This window comes from Diadema antillarum, unplaced genomic scaffold (genome assembly GCF_040938485.1).
Source record: "Diadema antillarum isolate AM-2024a unplaced genomic scaffold, OU_Dant_1.0 seq00001190_RagTag, whole genome shotgun sequence".
Lineage (NCBI taxonomy): Eukaryota > Metazoa > Echinodermata > Echinoidea > Diadematoida > Diadematidae > Diadema > Diadema antillarum.
The window spans coordinates 40,472-59,390 of record NW_027271988.1 but is presented as its reverse complement, the minus strand read 5'-3'; the positions used below and the strand labels follow the sequence as shown (position 1 = coordinate 59,390).

General features: G+C 39.9%; 1 protein-coding gene across 1 annotated transcript in view; it reads right to left on the bottom strand.

Moving 5' to 3' along the window:
* The window catches only part of LOC139744590 (E3 ubiquitin-protein ligase MARCHF6-like), a 246,330-nt gene that overhangs the window by 211,714 nt on the left and 15,697 nt on the right, over positions 1 to 18,919 (bottom strand). Inside the window, 2 exon segments of the mRNA XM_071655019.1 lie at positions 12,700 to 12,773; positions 14,080 to 14,179. Coding sequence (XP_071511120.1) covers positions 12,700 to 12,773; positions 14,080 to 14,179 — 174 coding nt within the window.

Genomic DNA, 18,919 nt, shown 5'->3' with positions numbered 1-18,919 from the left:
ATACAAGAGCAATAAAAACAACTACGAAGTATATACAGTTCAGCGTCCTACCAGGGCGTATAGAAGAGGGTAACTTGCCCGACATAACAACAATGATAGATATCAGAGACAAAGACCATGGGAGGAGTGCGGAATGGGCACAGGCAGGTGCATCCCGTATGTGCAGAGTCTCAAGAACAAACTATAAAAGCCAGGGATAAAGAATGAATAGGGTAGGGTTTCTGCAAAGAACATCACTGATCGTGCTGGTACTGTGTGATCAACATGTTCTTAACTGCTTTTTTGAATGAATATATGGACTTGATGTTACGTAATTCAGGGGGTAATTTATTCCAAATATCTGGGCCAGTGTGTCTTACGGATTTATGGGCTAAGAGTGTTTTGGGGTTACATAAGTGCACATCTGTTGCTTGCCTTGTTGCATACAAATGAACTTCTGCATTTAAATGGAACATATTTTCAAATGAACGCGGTAATGAATTAGTATTGAAACGGAACATGAAGAGCGCGTTTTGCAAAATATGAATATCTTTTACCTTTAAAGTCTTAAGAGAGAAAAAAAGAGGATCTGTGTGATCATAATAACCAGCATTTGCACATATACGAATAGCTTTCTTTTGCAATTTCAATATGGTATCATTGGCATACATCGAATTTGCCCATATGATGTTACAATAAGAAATGTACGGTAAAACCAGTGTGTTATAAAGCATGATTAAGATATCCAGAGGCAAATAATGTTTCAGTTTGCATAATATTCCAACATTTCGAGCAATGGGAGATGTAATATATTTCACATGGTCTTTCCAACTCAGATTTTCATTAATTATAATCCCAAGGAACTTAGTAGATGATTTCTTCTCAAGAAAAATACCATCTATTTTCAAATGACATTCAAAATCACTATCAATATTTTTCCTCGGATGTTTGAAATGAATATAATTCGTTTTATGTAAATTCAAAGATAGAGCATTACTTTTAAACCACTGAGACAATTTGGATAATTCAACATTTAATGATCTAATAAGACACCGAAAATCTGAGTTAGAGAGAAATACATTTGTATCATCAGCAAAAATTATATATTGTAATATATTCGAAGCATTTGGTAAATCATTAATATACAATAAAAATAACAATGGCCCTAATATTGACCCCTGCGGTACGCCACGTTCAATCAACACTGTTTCAGAATTACAGGAATCAAAACATGTATATTGCTTTCTATCGTATAAATAACTTGCGAACAGCTTGAGAGCAGTTCCCCTTATACCATAGTAATGTAACTTTGACAATAAAATGGAACGGTCAAGAGTATCAAATGCTTTGCTCAAGTCCATGAAAACACCTAAAACATGCTTTTGGTCAGCTAAAGCATTTGATACTCTATCATATAATTGAGCTAGCGCCAAGTCAGTTGAATGTGATTTCCTGAATCCATATTGATCAGGATGCAGAATATTGTGTTTGGTCAGGAAATTTTCTAATCTATTGTATATAATTCTTTCCAATATTTTAGAAATACTAGGTAACAAAGAGATGGGTTGGTAATTACTAATACATGAAGAATCATCTTTTTTGTACACAGGAATAACTTTTGCAATCTTGAGCGGGGTGGGGAATATTCCGGATAATAAGCAGAGATTGAAGATATGAGAGAGGGGCGTAATAATCGAATCAATGACGTGCTTCAACAAAACAGTGCTAATTTCGTCATGACCAGCAGAATGTGATGATTTCAAAGACAGTGTTATATCTATAATTTCTTTTTTATCAGTAGGTTTAAAAAATATTGAATAATTACATGGATTATAAAGATAACTATTAAAGTTTGTTCCGTGGCTATCAATATTTTTGACCTGGTTAGAACCAACTTCAGCAAAAAAAGTATTGAATGCATCAGCTGCACTTTGTGAAGAATTTACTCGAACATCATTGATATGCAATATTTGTGAATTATTTGTCCGACTACTCTTCCCCAATATTTGCTTCACAATTTTCCAAGTGGAAGACAGTTTCCCTTGTGCATTCTTAAATTGATTCATATAATCTAATTTACGTGACGTTCGTATTATCATGGTAAGTTTATTTCTATACTGTTTATACGTATATTTTCATCAGAGTGTTCATATAATTGTAACTTATACAATTCATTTCTCTTTGTTATTGATTGTAAGATTCCTCGTGTAATCCATGGGTGTCTCGATTTTTTACCTGTATTCTTTTTATTTTGCAGTGAAATATTTCTATCAAAATGAAAATAAAATTTAGTTCAAAATAGATTGTATGCTTCATCAACGTCATCATAGGCAAGGATGTCATCCCAGTTTTCAGATAATAAAGCTTTGTTAAATTGGTTGATATTTTCTGGGGTGAACCTCCGAGATTTCATCCTTCGTGTTTTGTTGAGGGATCTTTGCTTTTCAGACTGAATAAGGAAAATGGGGAGATGATCTGAGATCTCGCTGTAAATAATACCGGAGTGACTTTGTTTGTGTTTATAAGTATATTATCAATCAATGATAATGATTGAGAATCAATTCTTGTTGGCTTATCAATAACATAGTGAAAATAATTGGAATTGATTATACTGCAAGACCTTTGTGCATTATTACTTTCAGATAATAAATCAATATTAAAATCACCCATTACACAAACTATCTTATTACTATTAGTAATCTTAGACAATATAATTTCAAAATCACTTAGAAATAAGTCAATGCTTGTGTTTGGTGGCCGGTATATAACCATAACAATGATATTCTTTCCAGTTGGAATTTCAACTTCTACCGATAAAAGTTCAACGTTTACAGTTGGAAAAAGAAAGTCATGCCTTACTCTAAACGAGAACGTATTTGCAACAAAGAGTGCGACGCCTCCTCCTCGACGGTCTGTTCTATCAGAGCGGATCATGGAGTAACCACCAATATCATATATTGGTGGTGATTTTTCAGTCAACCAGGTTTCACAGGGGTCGCACTTAACTTTTTTTTTAACTAGCCAGGCCGACTACTTAGAATCAATTTTGACACTGAAGCAATATTTTGGCTAGCCAGACGGACTAGTTACTTCAGAATTTTATGATTTTTAGCTAGTCCGACATGATTTTGGGTGGCCAATGGCCAGCGGACCATCGCCAATTTCGAACCCTGTTTCACTTATACCAATAAATGAGAAATCGAAGTTAAAGGACGATAACAAAGTATGTACACTGTCATAATTTTTGGGTAGACTGCGAGCATTGAAATGTAGAAAGCTTAAATCTGATTCAGTTTGACAGTGTAAAATATCTATACGGGTATTAAATTCTTTGGGCAAATAATATTTACAATCAACTAGATTCACATCATTTTCTTCTTCAAAATTCATTCACAAATATATTGGTATATGCTTTCAAACAGCAATTGTAACATGGCATGGCATAATATACGTACAGCTGAGCGATTGGCAAGGCAAGTGACATAGTGGAAGGAGAGGAAAGAGGAAGGACGAGCATCATGAGGAAACTTACAAACTACGTATACATTAATTATAATCATGAAACAAGTTTGAGAGACCAACGATCCTCTCCGATCAGCAGTAAATGAATTCATGTTTACAAAAGGAGAGAGAAAGAAAGAGAGAGAGAGAGAGAGAATAGGAAAAAGAAGAAGCCAGATGTGATAAAAGGCTAGAACAGCAATTCAGTTTATGTCAGTCTGTCACTTACGAATCTGATGGACGATGCATTGGGAGTTCTGTACACTTGAACGCTACCATTGTCAATGAACATAGTGACGACGCGTTATGTAACGGACAGCTCCCATTATGAATGGACGGGTAACGTAGAAGGAATGTGGTTGATATAAACAAGAGCGGTGATCAAAATGGCGTCCTTAAAGGTGCAATAGAACAAATCAGAATTCATGCGGAAGGCCACCAGAATTACGCCATTTTCCAGCGAAGAAGCGAAGTTTTGTTCCCTGGACGTAGAGATGCTGGACTTGTTTTGACCATTTCCTTTCCTCTTCTAGGTCAGCTTTGGTGAGGTCGTCCGTGATGTAAAATTTCTCCTTGCTAAGCTTTCTTCGCGCATTTTTCATGATGTCAACCTTCTCTCTGTAGGACAGGACTTTCACAAGAATGTGCCTTGGCTTCTCCCCTCTCTTTCCGTCTCGGTGGGCTCGCTCCACCTTAACATCCATGTCGAAGTACTGCTTGATGATGTTCTCGACGATGTCGACGCAGTCTTCGCGCTCATCTTTGGCAGCCTCCTCTATCCCGACGAACCTGAAGTTGTTACGACGTGAAAATCTCTCTGCCTTGTTTGCTTCGGCGTTGTGTTTGGCGACTTCTCCTTTCATTTTTTCCATCTCTGACTCCATTTTCTCCAGTTTCTTTTGCAGGGCAACATTTTTCTTTTCCAGGTCGTCCACCCGCAGACCTTCAAATTCGATGGCTCGCTCTACTTTCCTGATGCTTTCGAGAAGCGAGTCCACTGCATTCTTGATCATCTTTTTGAAATTACGAGATGCCTCTTTAAAATATTCAGCAAGCGTTGCAGTGGTGAGCACATCGTCGGGGCCAGTTGGTTCCATCCCGGTAGCCAGGGGTGCAGCGGTGGCGCCGATGGGTGTAGCGGGTAGGCCGATATTGACTTCTTCCACATCGCTGTCGTTACTAATGTCCTCTTTTTTTTTGTTCCTTTTTCCAACGTCACTTCTGGCTCTGAAGTGACTTGTTATAGTCAGTCCTGTGTTACCTGCTGACCTGTTATGTTTGTGGAGATAAGCCTGGGAGACATTTTGCCTGCAGAGAATTAATTTGCCTTCATTGGAGATAGACTCCATTTTTATGTCAATGGACATTGTTACAGCAAAGCTGTGACGGGCTGGATTCCTAGCTGGACATTATTGGTGAAACATCATTCATGGTCATTCATTCTGGACATGGTCGTCATAACGTTGGATTCTGCACGTTTTGCTGTGGACATATACCCTGGATCTTTACCCTGGATATATACAACATGGATAATTGTACCCTGTGCCTCTGGATTTACGTCGGAGGAATCATTCATCGGTGCATCGGGGATCACCTCATCGTGCATCAAACATCGTATTTGGACATTTCCAGGGGATTACATGGACCTTGTGATTTAGGATTTGGCTGTAATGTGTGTAAGTGATTCCATTACTGAGTTATAATTGTTTTTATTGATCATTATTGTACTGATGTGAAAACTGATTATGAGTCTGTACCCACAATATCACTGTTAATAAACCACCTGAACATTAGTTGATTGTTTCTTTTGTGCGATCATTCTCAGAGTGATTTTGGTCGTAACACCTGCTGTCCCATGATACCTCCCTGGTTTGCCGTTCTGATGTGATGGCCATTTCGTAGAGATGGTCGCTCATCTCGATTCTCTTAAACATGTACCCGTAATCACTATAAGACTGATTGTAAAGTCGATAATATATGAGACGATTATATAGGCCTTAAGTATCCAAAGAGCACGGAAGTGTGTTTGATTAGTGTGGTTTTTTTTTTTTTTTTGCATACAACCTTTAACTTGAGTGTCTTGTGACAACTGGGAGTGTTGGTTAAAATTCGGTGCACTCCACTGTTATAACACGAAAACCTTGTTTCGATGTAGTAAAAAAATTAAAAATTAAAAATCGGGTCCCAGCATTATCGGCTCTATATCTTTATTGTTAATTTCTTCCGTTACACCGAAATTTCAGTAGAACAAAAGAAAACTGTTGGTTGGTAAAATGTTTGGCAAAGAACGGAATTTGATTGGTGATATCGAATTATTATCAATGCCATGTTGGTGTGCTGCCTAGAAGCAGGTGTTTCCTTGTTTGCGTTTTGTTCTTTTGATTTCGACTTTCACCGGTCGGTCATCTTCTCTTCCCTTTGAATGACAAATGAAAAAAAAAAGTAGATTCGTATACGTATACTCCTACAAACTGAACTTTGACCATGTGCTAAAGACGCGTCTTTTTGAGATAAAAATGTTCATTTGTGAGTCAACTTATTTTGACTAAATTTTAATAAAAGAAAAATTATATTACTATATAACTTGACAATTATTATTCACAGTGATGAAGTGCTAGACTGATTTGGGAGGAAAGGAGTTTTTTCAGCAAAGAAAGTAGTCACGCACATTCATCAAAGAATAGTCATTGTGTGTGTGTGTGTGTGTGTGTGTGTACTGTGTATCATATTCGGATTGGCAACTCATCACTCTAGAGAATAGTCTCACATAAAGAATCCTTCGCATTCATTGTTGTAAATGCCGTGATTCTTCGTTCTTTTGGCCCAAAATTAAAAGAGTGAACAGTTATCTGCACCTTGTAGATGCTAATTTAACCCTGAAAAAATATTTATCTAATCATCATTTAATGGGAAATTCGAATCACATGAGGCCTATCTACAAAACAGGGATTGTGTGTCAAGACAATAATCGCTTATTGTCGCTTAGCGATAAGACGTAAATAAATCAACAACAAAGCTGCGGTCACATGTTGATGGTTTACACGTACACAGCACCTGCCCTGCGCCATGCACACTACACGTTTTCAGAAAATGTCTGGTGACGGAGCTTAGTATGTTAGCTGCCAGTATCAACCATCTACTGAATTACCTCAAAACCCCGGCTCTAAGCATGGCATGATCACAATGTTATGCTTCTTACGTTCCCTTACTTGGTGAAATTTGTTGTCTTTTTTTTTTTTTGCTGCACTGCATTAGCAAATGCCACAAGATGATTTCTTCATAGTCGCCGAGTGTTATGAACCACTGCGTCCCCCAACTTCCCAGATCGAACATGCAGTTCGTAACCACCAAGCCAGAATTCCAAGAAACATGTGGCGCTAAAAAGTGCGAGCACATGTTTCGCATACTGTATAGTGCAATGTAGTGCATATAATGTACTATTCTATACTTGGAAGCTGGTGGTCCATTCACCCAGCAGGCTGCAGAGGTGTGAGAGCGTAACACCTCAGACGCCCTGCTGCATCCATAGTAGGACCTACACATCTTACCTATAGTGGCAACCGTTCTATCGCAGTTACGTATTTATCTCGTTAAAAAGCAAGGAGGTGGAAGAGACGTTCCATCTCCCTGGTAAAAAGGTAAACCAATACACGTAAATTGTAGGCCTGTTTTGAAATACAGTCATTCTAAATACAAATCTATGAAAAATATTAAAAGATTTCATACGCAGCGCATAAATCTATTGCCAGAAATGATTGAAAACTAATATACATTTGGCTAACAAACAATACTTCACAGGATATTAACACAATTCCCTCCGTAAAGACAATCGGAGATTCCAAAGCCATCGGCAATCCCAACAGGCTTCGCAATTTTTTGCTTTGTATGGTATAATAAATTATGTATCAGTCCCCACCATTGTACTGAAAAAAAAATAAAAAGGCCGCGTAACGGATAATCAATTCCTTTTTTTTTACATTGTATCTCAGTAGTGTATATTTACTGAATGAACTTGGGACGAAAGTCCCTATGGCGGCAATAGTAATAACTCGCGGATTAGGAACTTATAATTGAAATGAGTGTAGCGTGTTGTCTTGCGCCTTGTGCACGTGATCTACATTGACACTCGCAGGTGAGTTGTGCACCAACTAGCAGGGGGTTGGGCCCATCAACTTCGAGAACGGTACCACGCGATCGAGTGAGCAGCTAGCTGCTTTCGCTGCTTTAGTGATGATCATACCGTGTTTCGATTGGTGTTGCGTGATGAATAAGTTTTGTATCAAACTAGACAGAAAAATATGTCTGTCTGGAGGAGTCTTTTATAATTTTTTTACTTTATCGGCTCTTCTTCGGAGGGGATCCATGAAGCCAGAAGCAGTCTCCGTGGAACACAGCCTATCCCGACGACCAGATACAGACTGATCTTTCGGTCAAATATCGAACGGAGTGTCAAATCTTATTGGTAATGTAGTGTATCTTCCACCGGTAAGAAACCCTCTGTAAAAACCCATTAAATCTGCCGCTGAAGTCTCGCAATCTACGAGATCGCTTGCCATCTCCGCTAACGCAAAAATTAACTCAGAGGCCAAAGTAACGCAGCTAACGTTTCTATCTAACGCAGAGTCACGCACAGCGATTGTTGATCTTAACGCAAAAAAAAAAATTTCGCAGTGCCGATCGCCACTTGCGTTACAGCTAACATTGACGCAAATTTTATTTTGGTAGATACTGTATCTGTGGCCGGCACGGTGCTAGGTACGTACATGACGTACACACCAGCGCTGTGCAAAATATGCCCTGCACCACAAGTGCACTAAATCTTGACAAAAACGCCACATCCAGGTACTTTTTTGGGTATTGGCCATAGCCAGAATTGTTTGCATTTTTAACAAAAGGAACGTCATGCCTTTGCGAACACAAGAACAAAGGCGGGTGTGACCGCATGTATTTGAAAGGGCGTGTGTGTGCGGAAACATTTCCTGACCTAGCAGAAAAGCTATGAATGACACTCATAATGCACACACACACAGACGCTCACACACATCCATACATACAGATGTAGGTCTACTGGCTGATTCCCATCACTGCTTATAGTAGCCCGGATCTGCAAGGTCACACATGGAGAGAGGTCTCCTTGCTCTCCACAGATGTCAGACATCCTACCTGTTTCTCATCACATTTTGCATGCTAACCATTGGGCATTCTTGATGTTGAAACAAAAAGGCTTCTTTCACAACTTAAGACGAATTTCTTGTAGATTTGTACCACTCCTGCACATGTTTGGTCTTACGATTATGAACATGAAAATGATACTTAAAAGCAAATGTCCCAGTTTTAATAAGCAAAAGCTCAAGCTTGTTTTACAGAGCTTGGAAACTCATAAAAATTGCTAGCAAGAACAAGCAAAAGGTCCGTTTTATGCATACATTTTTAAGCATGTGCTGAGTCTCTAAGCAATTGCCTGCAGGCAGTACGTGCTTGCTAGCAAAAGCTTTTGCTCACATGCACTTGCTTCAGCTTGTTTTTATACATATGGATTCAAGCAAACAGCAAGACAAGCAATTGCTAGTTTTTATGCATCCGACCCCTTATTTTTCACAGAAGACCTGACATTTAACTTCCTCGCTCTCCAATCAGAGTCTGTCTCCTTCCCTAGATACGATCACTTTCTCATAACCACATTCTACCCCTTTCTGCCACTATCAATATATCTTATATGATTAACCCTATTGCCCATTCTTATTGGGCCGAATGCATAAAACTAGCAATTGCTTGTAAGCAATTGCTTCAAGCACAAGCACAAGGTCTTCTAGTAAAAGGTCTAGCTCAAGCAATTGCTTAAATCCATATATGCATAACCATTTGCTGGTGCTTAAATACCTTTTGCTTGTCCTGCACATTAAAGCAATTGCTTGCGTTTTCACGTCATGCCTGAGCAAACACAGGTACAAAGACGAGTGTGACAGCATGTACTGTCAAATGAAGAATGTTCGCGTGCATTTTAATTTCATGAATTTCGAGAGTGGCAACATTCGCGAAATTAAAATGCACGCGAAAGTTCTTGCCTACACAATATGCATTGGATGCAAGTGGTAAGTCACAAAAATTTCATGCTGCGAGAAAGGCCGTCGGCTCCAACACGCGAAATTTTCATGCCGCAAATATATTGTGTTTTACAGTATTTGAAAGGGCGTGTGTGTGTACGGAAACATTTCCTGACATAGTAGCAAAAGAGCTCTGAATGACACTCATAATGCACATACACACAGATGCTCACATACATCCATACACACACATGTAGGCCTACTGGCTGATTCCCATCACTGCTTATAGCAGGGATGCCAGTGGCAAATTGCTCTTGGGCCGGAAATTTTTTTTGTGAACGAAATGGATGTGCGCGAAGCGCACATCATGAGCGCAAAGCGCGAAGTCCCTTCGGCCGGGGTCCAGGGCCCGCTCAAGGGCCCTGGAAGCTCTGGGGTTCTTAGATGCTCTCTGGTGCAATCTGAGCATTTCTGAGGGCTCTTCTTCCCTCAAATCTAATCCAGAGAAATGAATTTGTAGCAAAAATAAAGAAGTCCTAGTGCCGTAAACTCCGTAGTTTTGCGTCGTTCAGCTGACTCGATCGACTCACCATACTCTCTCAGCGCTGTAGCTATAGCGAGAGCGCAGCATGATCCATGCACCGCACAGTACATCGCCTAGAAACACCACACGTTGTTCGATCGCGATCGCACGTGCTGGTATAACGCTTTCCAGACAATAATGTGGTCGTATTCTAGAAAAAAAAAGGAATTTGTAGCAAAAATAAAGAAGTCCTAGTGCCGTAAAATTTGTATCTCCGTAGTTTTGCTTCATTCAGCTGACTCAATCGCCTCACCACACCGTCTCAGCGCTGTAGCTAGCTATAGCGAGAGCGCAGTATGATTCATGCACCGCGACCGCACATTATGATGTAGTACATCGCATAGAAACACCACACACTGTTCGATCGCTATCATCGCACATGTTGCATGTCCGCCAGCTAGCAGCAGCAACATCGCGCTAGTTTTGCATGACAGTCGTTTTGTGATATTCTCATGCCCAAGTATATGCGAAACATACTACGGAAATCGTGAAAGTGAATGTCCCGTAAGTTTAGATGATCATATTTTTTCGTTTTTCTTTCTTTCTTTCTTTCTTTGTTTCTTTCTCGTGTTTTCCGGCTTTCCCACACAGACGGAAATAATACTAGTATCACGAAGCCGGAAATTGGACACCAAAATATGAAAAAGCCGGAATTCCGGCTATTGCCGGAAAACTGGCATCCCTGATTATAGTAGCCCGGACCTGCAAGGTCGCACGTGGAGAGAGGTCTCCTTGCTCTCCACAGATGTCAGACATCCTACCTGTTTCTCATCACATTTTGCGTGCTAACCACTGGACATTCTTGTTGTTGACACGAAAAGGATTCTTACACATCTTAAGATGAATTTCTTGTAGATTCATACCATTCCTGCACAAGTTTGGTCTTTCGGTTCTGAAACGTCCCAGTTAAGCAAAAGCTCAAGCTCATTTAACAGAGCTTGGAAAATTGTAAGCAATGCTAGCAAGAACAAGCAAAATGTCTGTTTTTATGCGTAGGTTTCTTTTAAGCAAATGCTTGATCTCTGAGCAATTGCTTGCGGGCAGCAAGCAAAAGCTTTTGTTTGCGAGCAATTGCTTGTTTTTATGCATACAAATTCTTAATGCATACTGATTCACGCAAAAGGCTAGCACAAGCAATAGCTAGCTTTTATGCATCGGGCCCATTAAGATTAGAATAAGTCAACAATCCAGTCCCCAATACACAACCCTGTATAATGGTCAAAACAGAAAAGAAGCTTGGACCATCAGAGGAATGCACTGCAATGTATTTTGGACTTTAAACTAGGAGAATTATGGTAGCCTTGAGTGGAAAAGGTTGTCCTCCTCAATTGCTCTCCCCACTGACTGGATAGCTATCCTTAAATCAAGGTGTAAACTTGGTGCAATAAAGCTCTTCATGTAACAAGAGATCCGGGGTCTGGCGCTCACCTGAGTATTGCAAGTTCACCTTCCATGCATTCTGGCAGACTCTTACCTGAGAACACTGGAAACTTGTGGTGGGGTAGATTTGAGAGCTGGGGGCATGGTGTCCATTTGCATTCCATCACACTGGTAAAGATACATTGTACCTGCAAGGTACACTGTACTTTATAGAATGTTGGACTATGCAGTTTTGAAAAAAAAAACAACTTAAAGCCCTATCACTTTTGATTCTAGAGAACAATATTATTGAACATTCCTTACTTTTGGAGGTGCGTTTGGATCCCCCTCCCCCCCCCCCCCACAACTGTGGGGGGGGGGGGGGGCACTGCAATGAACAACCTTGCACCTACAGTCATCTATGTACAAACTCAAAGTAACTTTGCTTTTTCAAGTCTGGTTCTAGAGAAGTATTGTAAATATTCCTTAATGTGGGGGGTGCTACCTGCCAAGTTTGGTGGAAATTTATCATGGGGTTTTCAAGAATAAGATGAAAATTTACAACTTAGGCCCCAATTTAGGCCCCCTGGGGCCACCCAGGTGGGGCATGGTGCCCATATGATGGGAATGAGATTCTATCCCCCTAGGGATGCCACCTGCCAAGTTTGGTGAAAATTTAAAACGGCATTTTCAAGAAAAAGATAAAAATGTACAATTTGGGCTCCATTAGGACCCCTCCCCACCCCCTTCCCCTGGGTCCCAAGGGGGGCATCCCTGATTCTGCCATGAACAAACTTGAAACTACAGTCATCAATGTAACAATTCATAGCATTAACTTAGCTCTATCACTTCTGGTTCTAGAGAAGAAGATTTTTTAAGATTCCTTAATTTTGGGGGGTTTGGGCCCCTGTGGGGGCCCCCCCCCCCCAGGTGGGGCATGGTGCCCATTTGAACAAATTGAGATCCTATCCCCCTAGGGATGCTACTTGCCAAGTTTGGTGAAAATCGGTCATGGGGTTCTCAAGAAGAAGATGAAAATGTAAAAAGTTTACGCATGACGCACGACGGACAATGGACGACGGACGAAGAGCGATTGCAATAGCTCACTTTAGCCTTTGGCTCAGGTGAGCTAAAAACTAAATTATCAATGTGATGGAGTATTTTTACAGGGATGATTAGAGCAATGATTCTGGGTGGCCTGAGTACCACACAACAAAAGGTAAAGTTACTTACTTGGAGCAAATGTGAATTTGTGCATGCACAGCTCACAGTATTCCTTCTTGCTGTGTTTCAGCCATTGCACCAAGCTGTATTAATATGATAAGAAGAGTTTTAAAGAATGAAACACATGATTAACATTTGAGATGAATGTCATCGCCGAAAGGACCAATAAGGACAAGATGGGTCAATATGAATGCATATATACACACAGCTTGACAAATATTCTACGGGGATATCACAAAGCAAAGTAAACCTTCTTAAAGCATAAACAAGGAAAAGTAGAAATTACGCGGTGCGTAATATATGTCCCCGCCGGAAGTAGCATTTAGTAGCAAAATGTACAATATAGGTAAAAAGATCAAGGTCAAAGGTCAAAGAAGTCAAAGGTCAAAATTCTATGTAGAAGTTTTGAAACCCTCACCTAGTGCCATCACATAAAGCAAACGGAATCGAAATCGGGTTAGAAATAGCGAAGGAGTAGCATTTTGTAGCCAATGTACAATATAGGTAAAAAATCAAGGTCAAAGGTCAAAGAAGTCAAAGGTCAAAATTCTGTGTAGAAGTTTTGAAGCCCTCACCTAGTGCCATCACATAAAGCAAATGGAATCGAAATCGGGTTAGAAATGGCGAAGGAGTAGCATTTGATAGCAAAATGTACAATACAGGTCAAAAATCAAGGTCAAAGGTCAAAGAAGTAAAAGATCAAAATTCTGCATAGAAGTTTTGAAGCCCTAACCTAGTGCCATCACATAAAGCAAAGGGAATCGAAATCGGGTTAGAAATGGCGAAGGAGTAGCATTTTGTAGGCAATGTACAATATAGGTAAAAAATCAAGGTCAAAGGTCAAAGAAGTCAAAAGTCAAAATTCTGTGTAGAAGTTTTGAAGCCCTCACCTAGTGCCATCACATAAAGCAAATGGAATCGAAATCGGGTTAGAAATGGCGAAGGAGTAGCATTTGATAGCAAAATGTACAAAATAGGTCAAAGGTCAAGGTCAAAGGTCACAACTGAAATTCTGTGTAGAAGTTTCAAAGCTCCCAGGTAGTGCTATCATATAAAGCAAACAGAATCAAAATCGGTTTAGAAATGGCGAAGGAGTAGCATTTTGAACATTTTGATCACACACGGATGCACAGACGGACGGACGGACAGACAGACAGACGGACGGACACACAGACACACACACGTACGGAGCCCGTTTCATAGTCCCCTGCTCGAACTCGTTCGGCGGGGACAATAACCTCATAAGACTTAGCAGACTCTGGTTCAGTTATCCACTAATGAATGATTAGCATTCCATTTCAAGAGTTATACAAATGAACCTTATGCATACTGTGAACAAGCTAGGGAAGGACATGAATCAAAGACACTGTGGCTTTGGATTTCACTCACCAGTCCTGATGGATATAGCGGATGCTACCTGTGCAGATGCAAGGATGGAAGAGTGGTCGATCATGGCTGCCCTCAGATCGACAAACCCTGCACACATCCCCTAATAATAGAAGCAAAAGCAAAAGCAAGTGTCAACCATGACAAACTATACCATACCCAATCATCTCAAAGCACTTTTTAATTACATTATCCATGAAAACTTATGGATCACCTTCTGTTTCTGTATGAATTCTTTCGTTGTTTTTATTTTTCTTTCTGTACAAATCTTGTGTATCAATTATCCCTAAAAGTTCAAGCTCTTAGCTCTTGAAACTTTTATCACTTATGTCTCATGAGCTTACATTGCTATAATATTCTTTTTCCATATGATCACTTAACCCTGATGTCAGTATGACATCATTTTCTAAAATCACATATTGTCTTTATCTCCTTTTCTAAAGGTTATTTTGCAATGAAACTTAGAAGGTACATATTTAATGTAATATTTTACATGTATTATTGTTAAAAAAACAGGTGCCCTGACGTGTATGTGCATGTACGCATGTACTAAAATATTAAAACGCTCCTTTGAAGCTAAGAATAATTTTGCATACGTTTCAAACCATTTTGAGCATTTTGAATTTTTGGAGTATAATGACATAAAACTGATATAATTCAGACATTTTTGTCGTGGTTCGCGATTGCCGGAGACGCACATTCATTTTCTGCGCGGTGTATTAACTCAGCCCAATAAGTTTTAGTTGTCGTTATGTCAGTTTACTAAATCTCTGTAAAAACTCTTACTTTTATCATGCGTGAAGGTCTATTTAGCAACAAACGTAAAGAGGGGAAAACTGACCAGAAATGAATATAATTTATCATTGGAAAATTGAGCAAAGAAAATGGGATTCCAATGGGATTCGAACCCGAGACCTCCGGATTGCTAGCCCGGTGCTCTACCGACTGAGCTATAGAAAGCCCTAGTTCAGTGTTCGTCCCAGAATCCTTAAATTCTCAATGCTCGGATGGTCAGAAGCTATAGCAGTGCGCTATGTGTGTGACACACACGCACGCACTTAAACCTGGCATAAACCCGAAGGATAATTCAACTTGGGGATAAACGCGAGGGATCACCAAAGTGATGCAGCTTTTTGAGTATGTAACTTGTAAGCGTTAAAGGTGTTACGTTCACACACATAGCGCACTGCTATAGCTTCTGACCATCTGAGGGTTTCTGGGACAAGTACTGAACTAGGGCTTTCTATAGCTCAGTCGGTAGAGCACCGGACTAGCAATCCGAAGGTCTCGGGTTCGAATCCCGTTGGAATCCCATTTTCTTTGCTCAATTTTCCAATAATAAAGGTCTATTTAGGGTACATGAAACTCATTTCTTCTTTGAGAAGTCTAATGTTGCATGTTTGATCAAATGTTTGATATTTGTTCACATGATTTCATGCTTGGAGTATAGTGAATGATCTGTGCCGGTCTCGCCACAAGCAGCTGCGTGGTATGCAGCTCACTCACAGAGCAGCACTATGCTCACACGGCAGGGTAGCAAAGAGCGGCCGCCGAGCAGCCGGTCACTCCGTAGCGGCGTTACCGGTAGTTGAAATTGAAGGAAGACTTAACCCTTTGAACCCGAAAGGCTGGAAAACCGGCCGTGCGTAGAACGTGCAAATACCCTAAAGGCCGGTATACCGGCCAGAAATCACGTGACTTTGATAACTTGAGTTTTAACTGTCAGGTGACCCCCTAAATATGACGCCATCTCACTACAACGATGTGGAGAGATTCTTCGGTCTATACTTTTGTTGATTACGGTTTGGATTTGCAAGTTTTGTGCTAAAAAAATGGCAAAAAGATGCTATTCTGCAGAGGAGGCTCGTGCGATAATCTTAGGTGAATCATCTGGTGATTATGAGGAAGATAATGACAAGTCATATTATAGTCAAAGCAGTGATTTTGAAGATGAAACGGACACAGATGATGAGCTGGATGCTGCACAAGGTGATGTACAATCTCAGCCGGGTACCAGCGGGGGAAATAGCAGCTGGGATGCCGTTAGAGCTGGAGCTGGAGGTGATCATGTTGGTGATCGTCGAAGTCAAGGGGGCGTGGCACAGTCAGGGAGTGAGGTTATTGTTTTTATAGCTAACATTACTATCGTTGATTATCATTATGATTATAATCACTATTGTCATACTGAGCTATTATTGCAGCTCAAATAAAATTGGAGTAATCATAACCACACTTCGCAGACCTGTGGTTATTTGTTTTTGTTGTATTTTTTGTATGTATTACCAATGTATTCAGTCATTTAGCAAAATATGCTCAGTATGTGCAAATAATGCAGGGTGAGGGTCACGACCATCTCAAATAATGCTGGGTTCAAAGGGTTAAGGTCTTTTTTTTTTTTTGCTTTTTTTTTCTAAAAATATCTACCCTAAATAGCAAGGTTCAAGGTCAAAATAAGGCCCAGTACAATAAGATGGGTTGAATAGGGACAATTTCACTGTTCTCCTGATGGTAGGGCTAGATCTTTTTTTTTTTTTTTTCATGCAGCCCAAAGATTCAATCTTATCTTATGTGGGAATTTTATGTCCACTTACAAAACTTTTAATTTGGTAATTTTTCATTGTGAAAAAATTAGACAGTAGGGGGATGATTTTTTTTTTAAACAAGGAAAAGTAGAAATTACGCGGTGCGTAACATATGTCCCCGCCGGAAGTAGCATTTAGTGGCAAAATGTACAATGTAGGTAAAAAATCAAGGTCAAAGGTCAAAGAAGTCAAAGGTCAAAATTCTGTGTAGAAGTTTTGAAGCCCTCACCTAGTGCCATCACATAAAGCAAAACGAAATCGAAATCGGGTTAGAAATGGCGAAGGAGTAGCATTTTGTAGCCAATGTACAATATAGGTCAAAAATAAAGGTCAAAGGTCAAAGAAGTCAAAGGTCAAAATTCTGTGCAGAAGTTTTGAAGCCCTCACCTAGTGCCATCACATAAAGCAAACGGAATCGAAATCAGGTTAGAAATGGCGAAGGAGTAGCATTTTGTAGCCAATGTACAATATAAGTCATAAATCAAGGTCAAAGGTCAAAGAAGTCAAAGGTCAAAATTCTGTGTAGAAGTTTTGAAGCCCTCACCTAGTGCCATCACATAAAGCAAACGGAAGTGAAATCGGGTTAGAAATGGCGAAGGAGTAGCATTTTGTAGCAAAATGTACAATACAGGTCCAAAATCAAGGTCAAAGGTCAAAGAAGTCAAAGGTCAAAATTCTGTGTAGAAATTTTGAAGCCCTCACCTAGTGCCATCACATAAAGCAATGGGAATCGAAATCGGGTTAGAAATGGCGAAGGAGTAGCATTTTGTAGCCAATGTACAATATAGGTCAAAAATCAAGGTCAAAGGTAAAAGAAGTCAAAGGTCAAAATTCTGTGTAGAAGTTTTGAAGCCCTCACCTAGTGCCATCACATAAAGCAAACCGAAGTGAAATCGGGTTAGAAATGGCGAAGGAGTAGCATTTTGTAGCAAAATGTACAATACAGGTCCAAAATCAAGGTCAAAGGTCAAAGAAGTCAAAGGTCAAAATTCTGTGTAGAAATTTTGAAGCCCTCACCTAGTGCCATCACATAAAGCAAATGGAATCGAAATCGGGTTAGAAATGGCGAAGGAGTAGCATTTTGTAGCAAAATGTACAATACAGGTCCAAAATCAAGGTCAAAGGTCAAAGAAGTCAAAGGTCAAAATTCTGTGTAGAAGTTTTGAAGCCCACACCTAGTGCCATCACATAAAGCTAACGGAATCAAAATCGGGTTAGAAATGGCGAAGGAGTAGCATTTTGAAGCAAACTGTACAATATAGGTCAAAGGTCAAGGTTAAAGGTCACAACTGAAATTTTGTGTAGAAGTTTCAAAGCTCCTATGTAGTGCTATCATATAAAGCAAACAGAATCAAAATTGGCTCATAAATGACAGAGAAGTAGCAAATTGAACATTTTGATCACACACGGACGCACAGACGGACGGACGGACACACGGACGCACAGACGGACGGACACACGGACACACACACGTACGGAGCCCGTTTCATAGTCCCCTGCTCGAACTCGTTCGGCGGGGACAATAAAATGGCACAGTCCCTGTTGACCCAAATTTGGGGTCAATAGGTACAACACTAGCTTTGATGTAATAAAAAAGCTCTGTTTAGAGACAGATGTTCCAATCCATCTAATGGATTGGATTAAGGGGACAGTGAGAGAGTTTAACGGGAAAAAAAAAAATCAGAGTAATCTATGCCATCGTAACAACTGATCATAATGAAAGTTGTAACAGTCCTTCAAAACAAGCAGAAACACAAATGAGTGACCCATAAAGTCAAAGGTTAAGTGTGGAAAGTATTAAGTCAAAACTTTATTAATTCATTGAAATGTACTCAAATATCAACCCACATCATCTTCCAAATCATGATGTACAAAGTATACCATACACTCTAGATTCAGTAAGACTTATCTCTTATGAGGCTGTTTTGGGAACTCTTACAGTGTAGGCTCTCCTAATTGTAATCTGACACATGAAGCTAGGGTATGACCCAAACAAAATGTGTTAATAGTATCAAAATATGCTGGAGACAGAGAAAAGGGTCATGAAATGTAAAAGCAAAAGTCCTAGCCTGTCCTAGTCAGAGAAGAAAATACCTAGAGGGTGAGTGAGGGTGGGGTTACAGGACCCTTCTGCTTAGATAAGGGTTAAGACAGCAATGGTCACTCCCATCTAGGAATATAACAGTGAACCCGCATTATGCATGATCTTTAAATTATGGCTATCTTGTCAACAGATTCAAAATAAATATTCAAACTTTTAG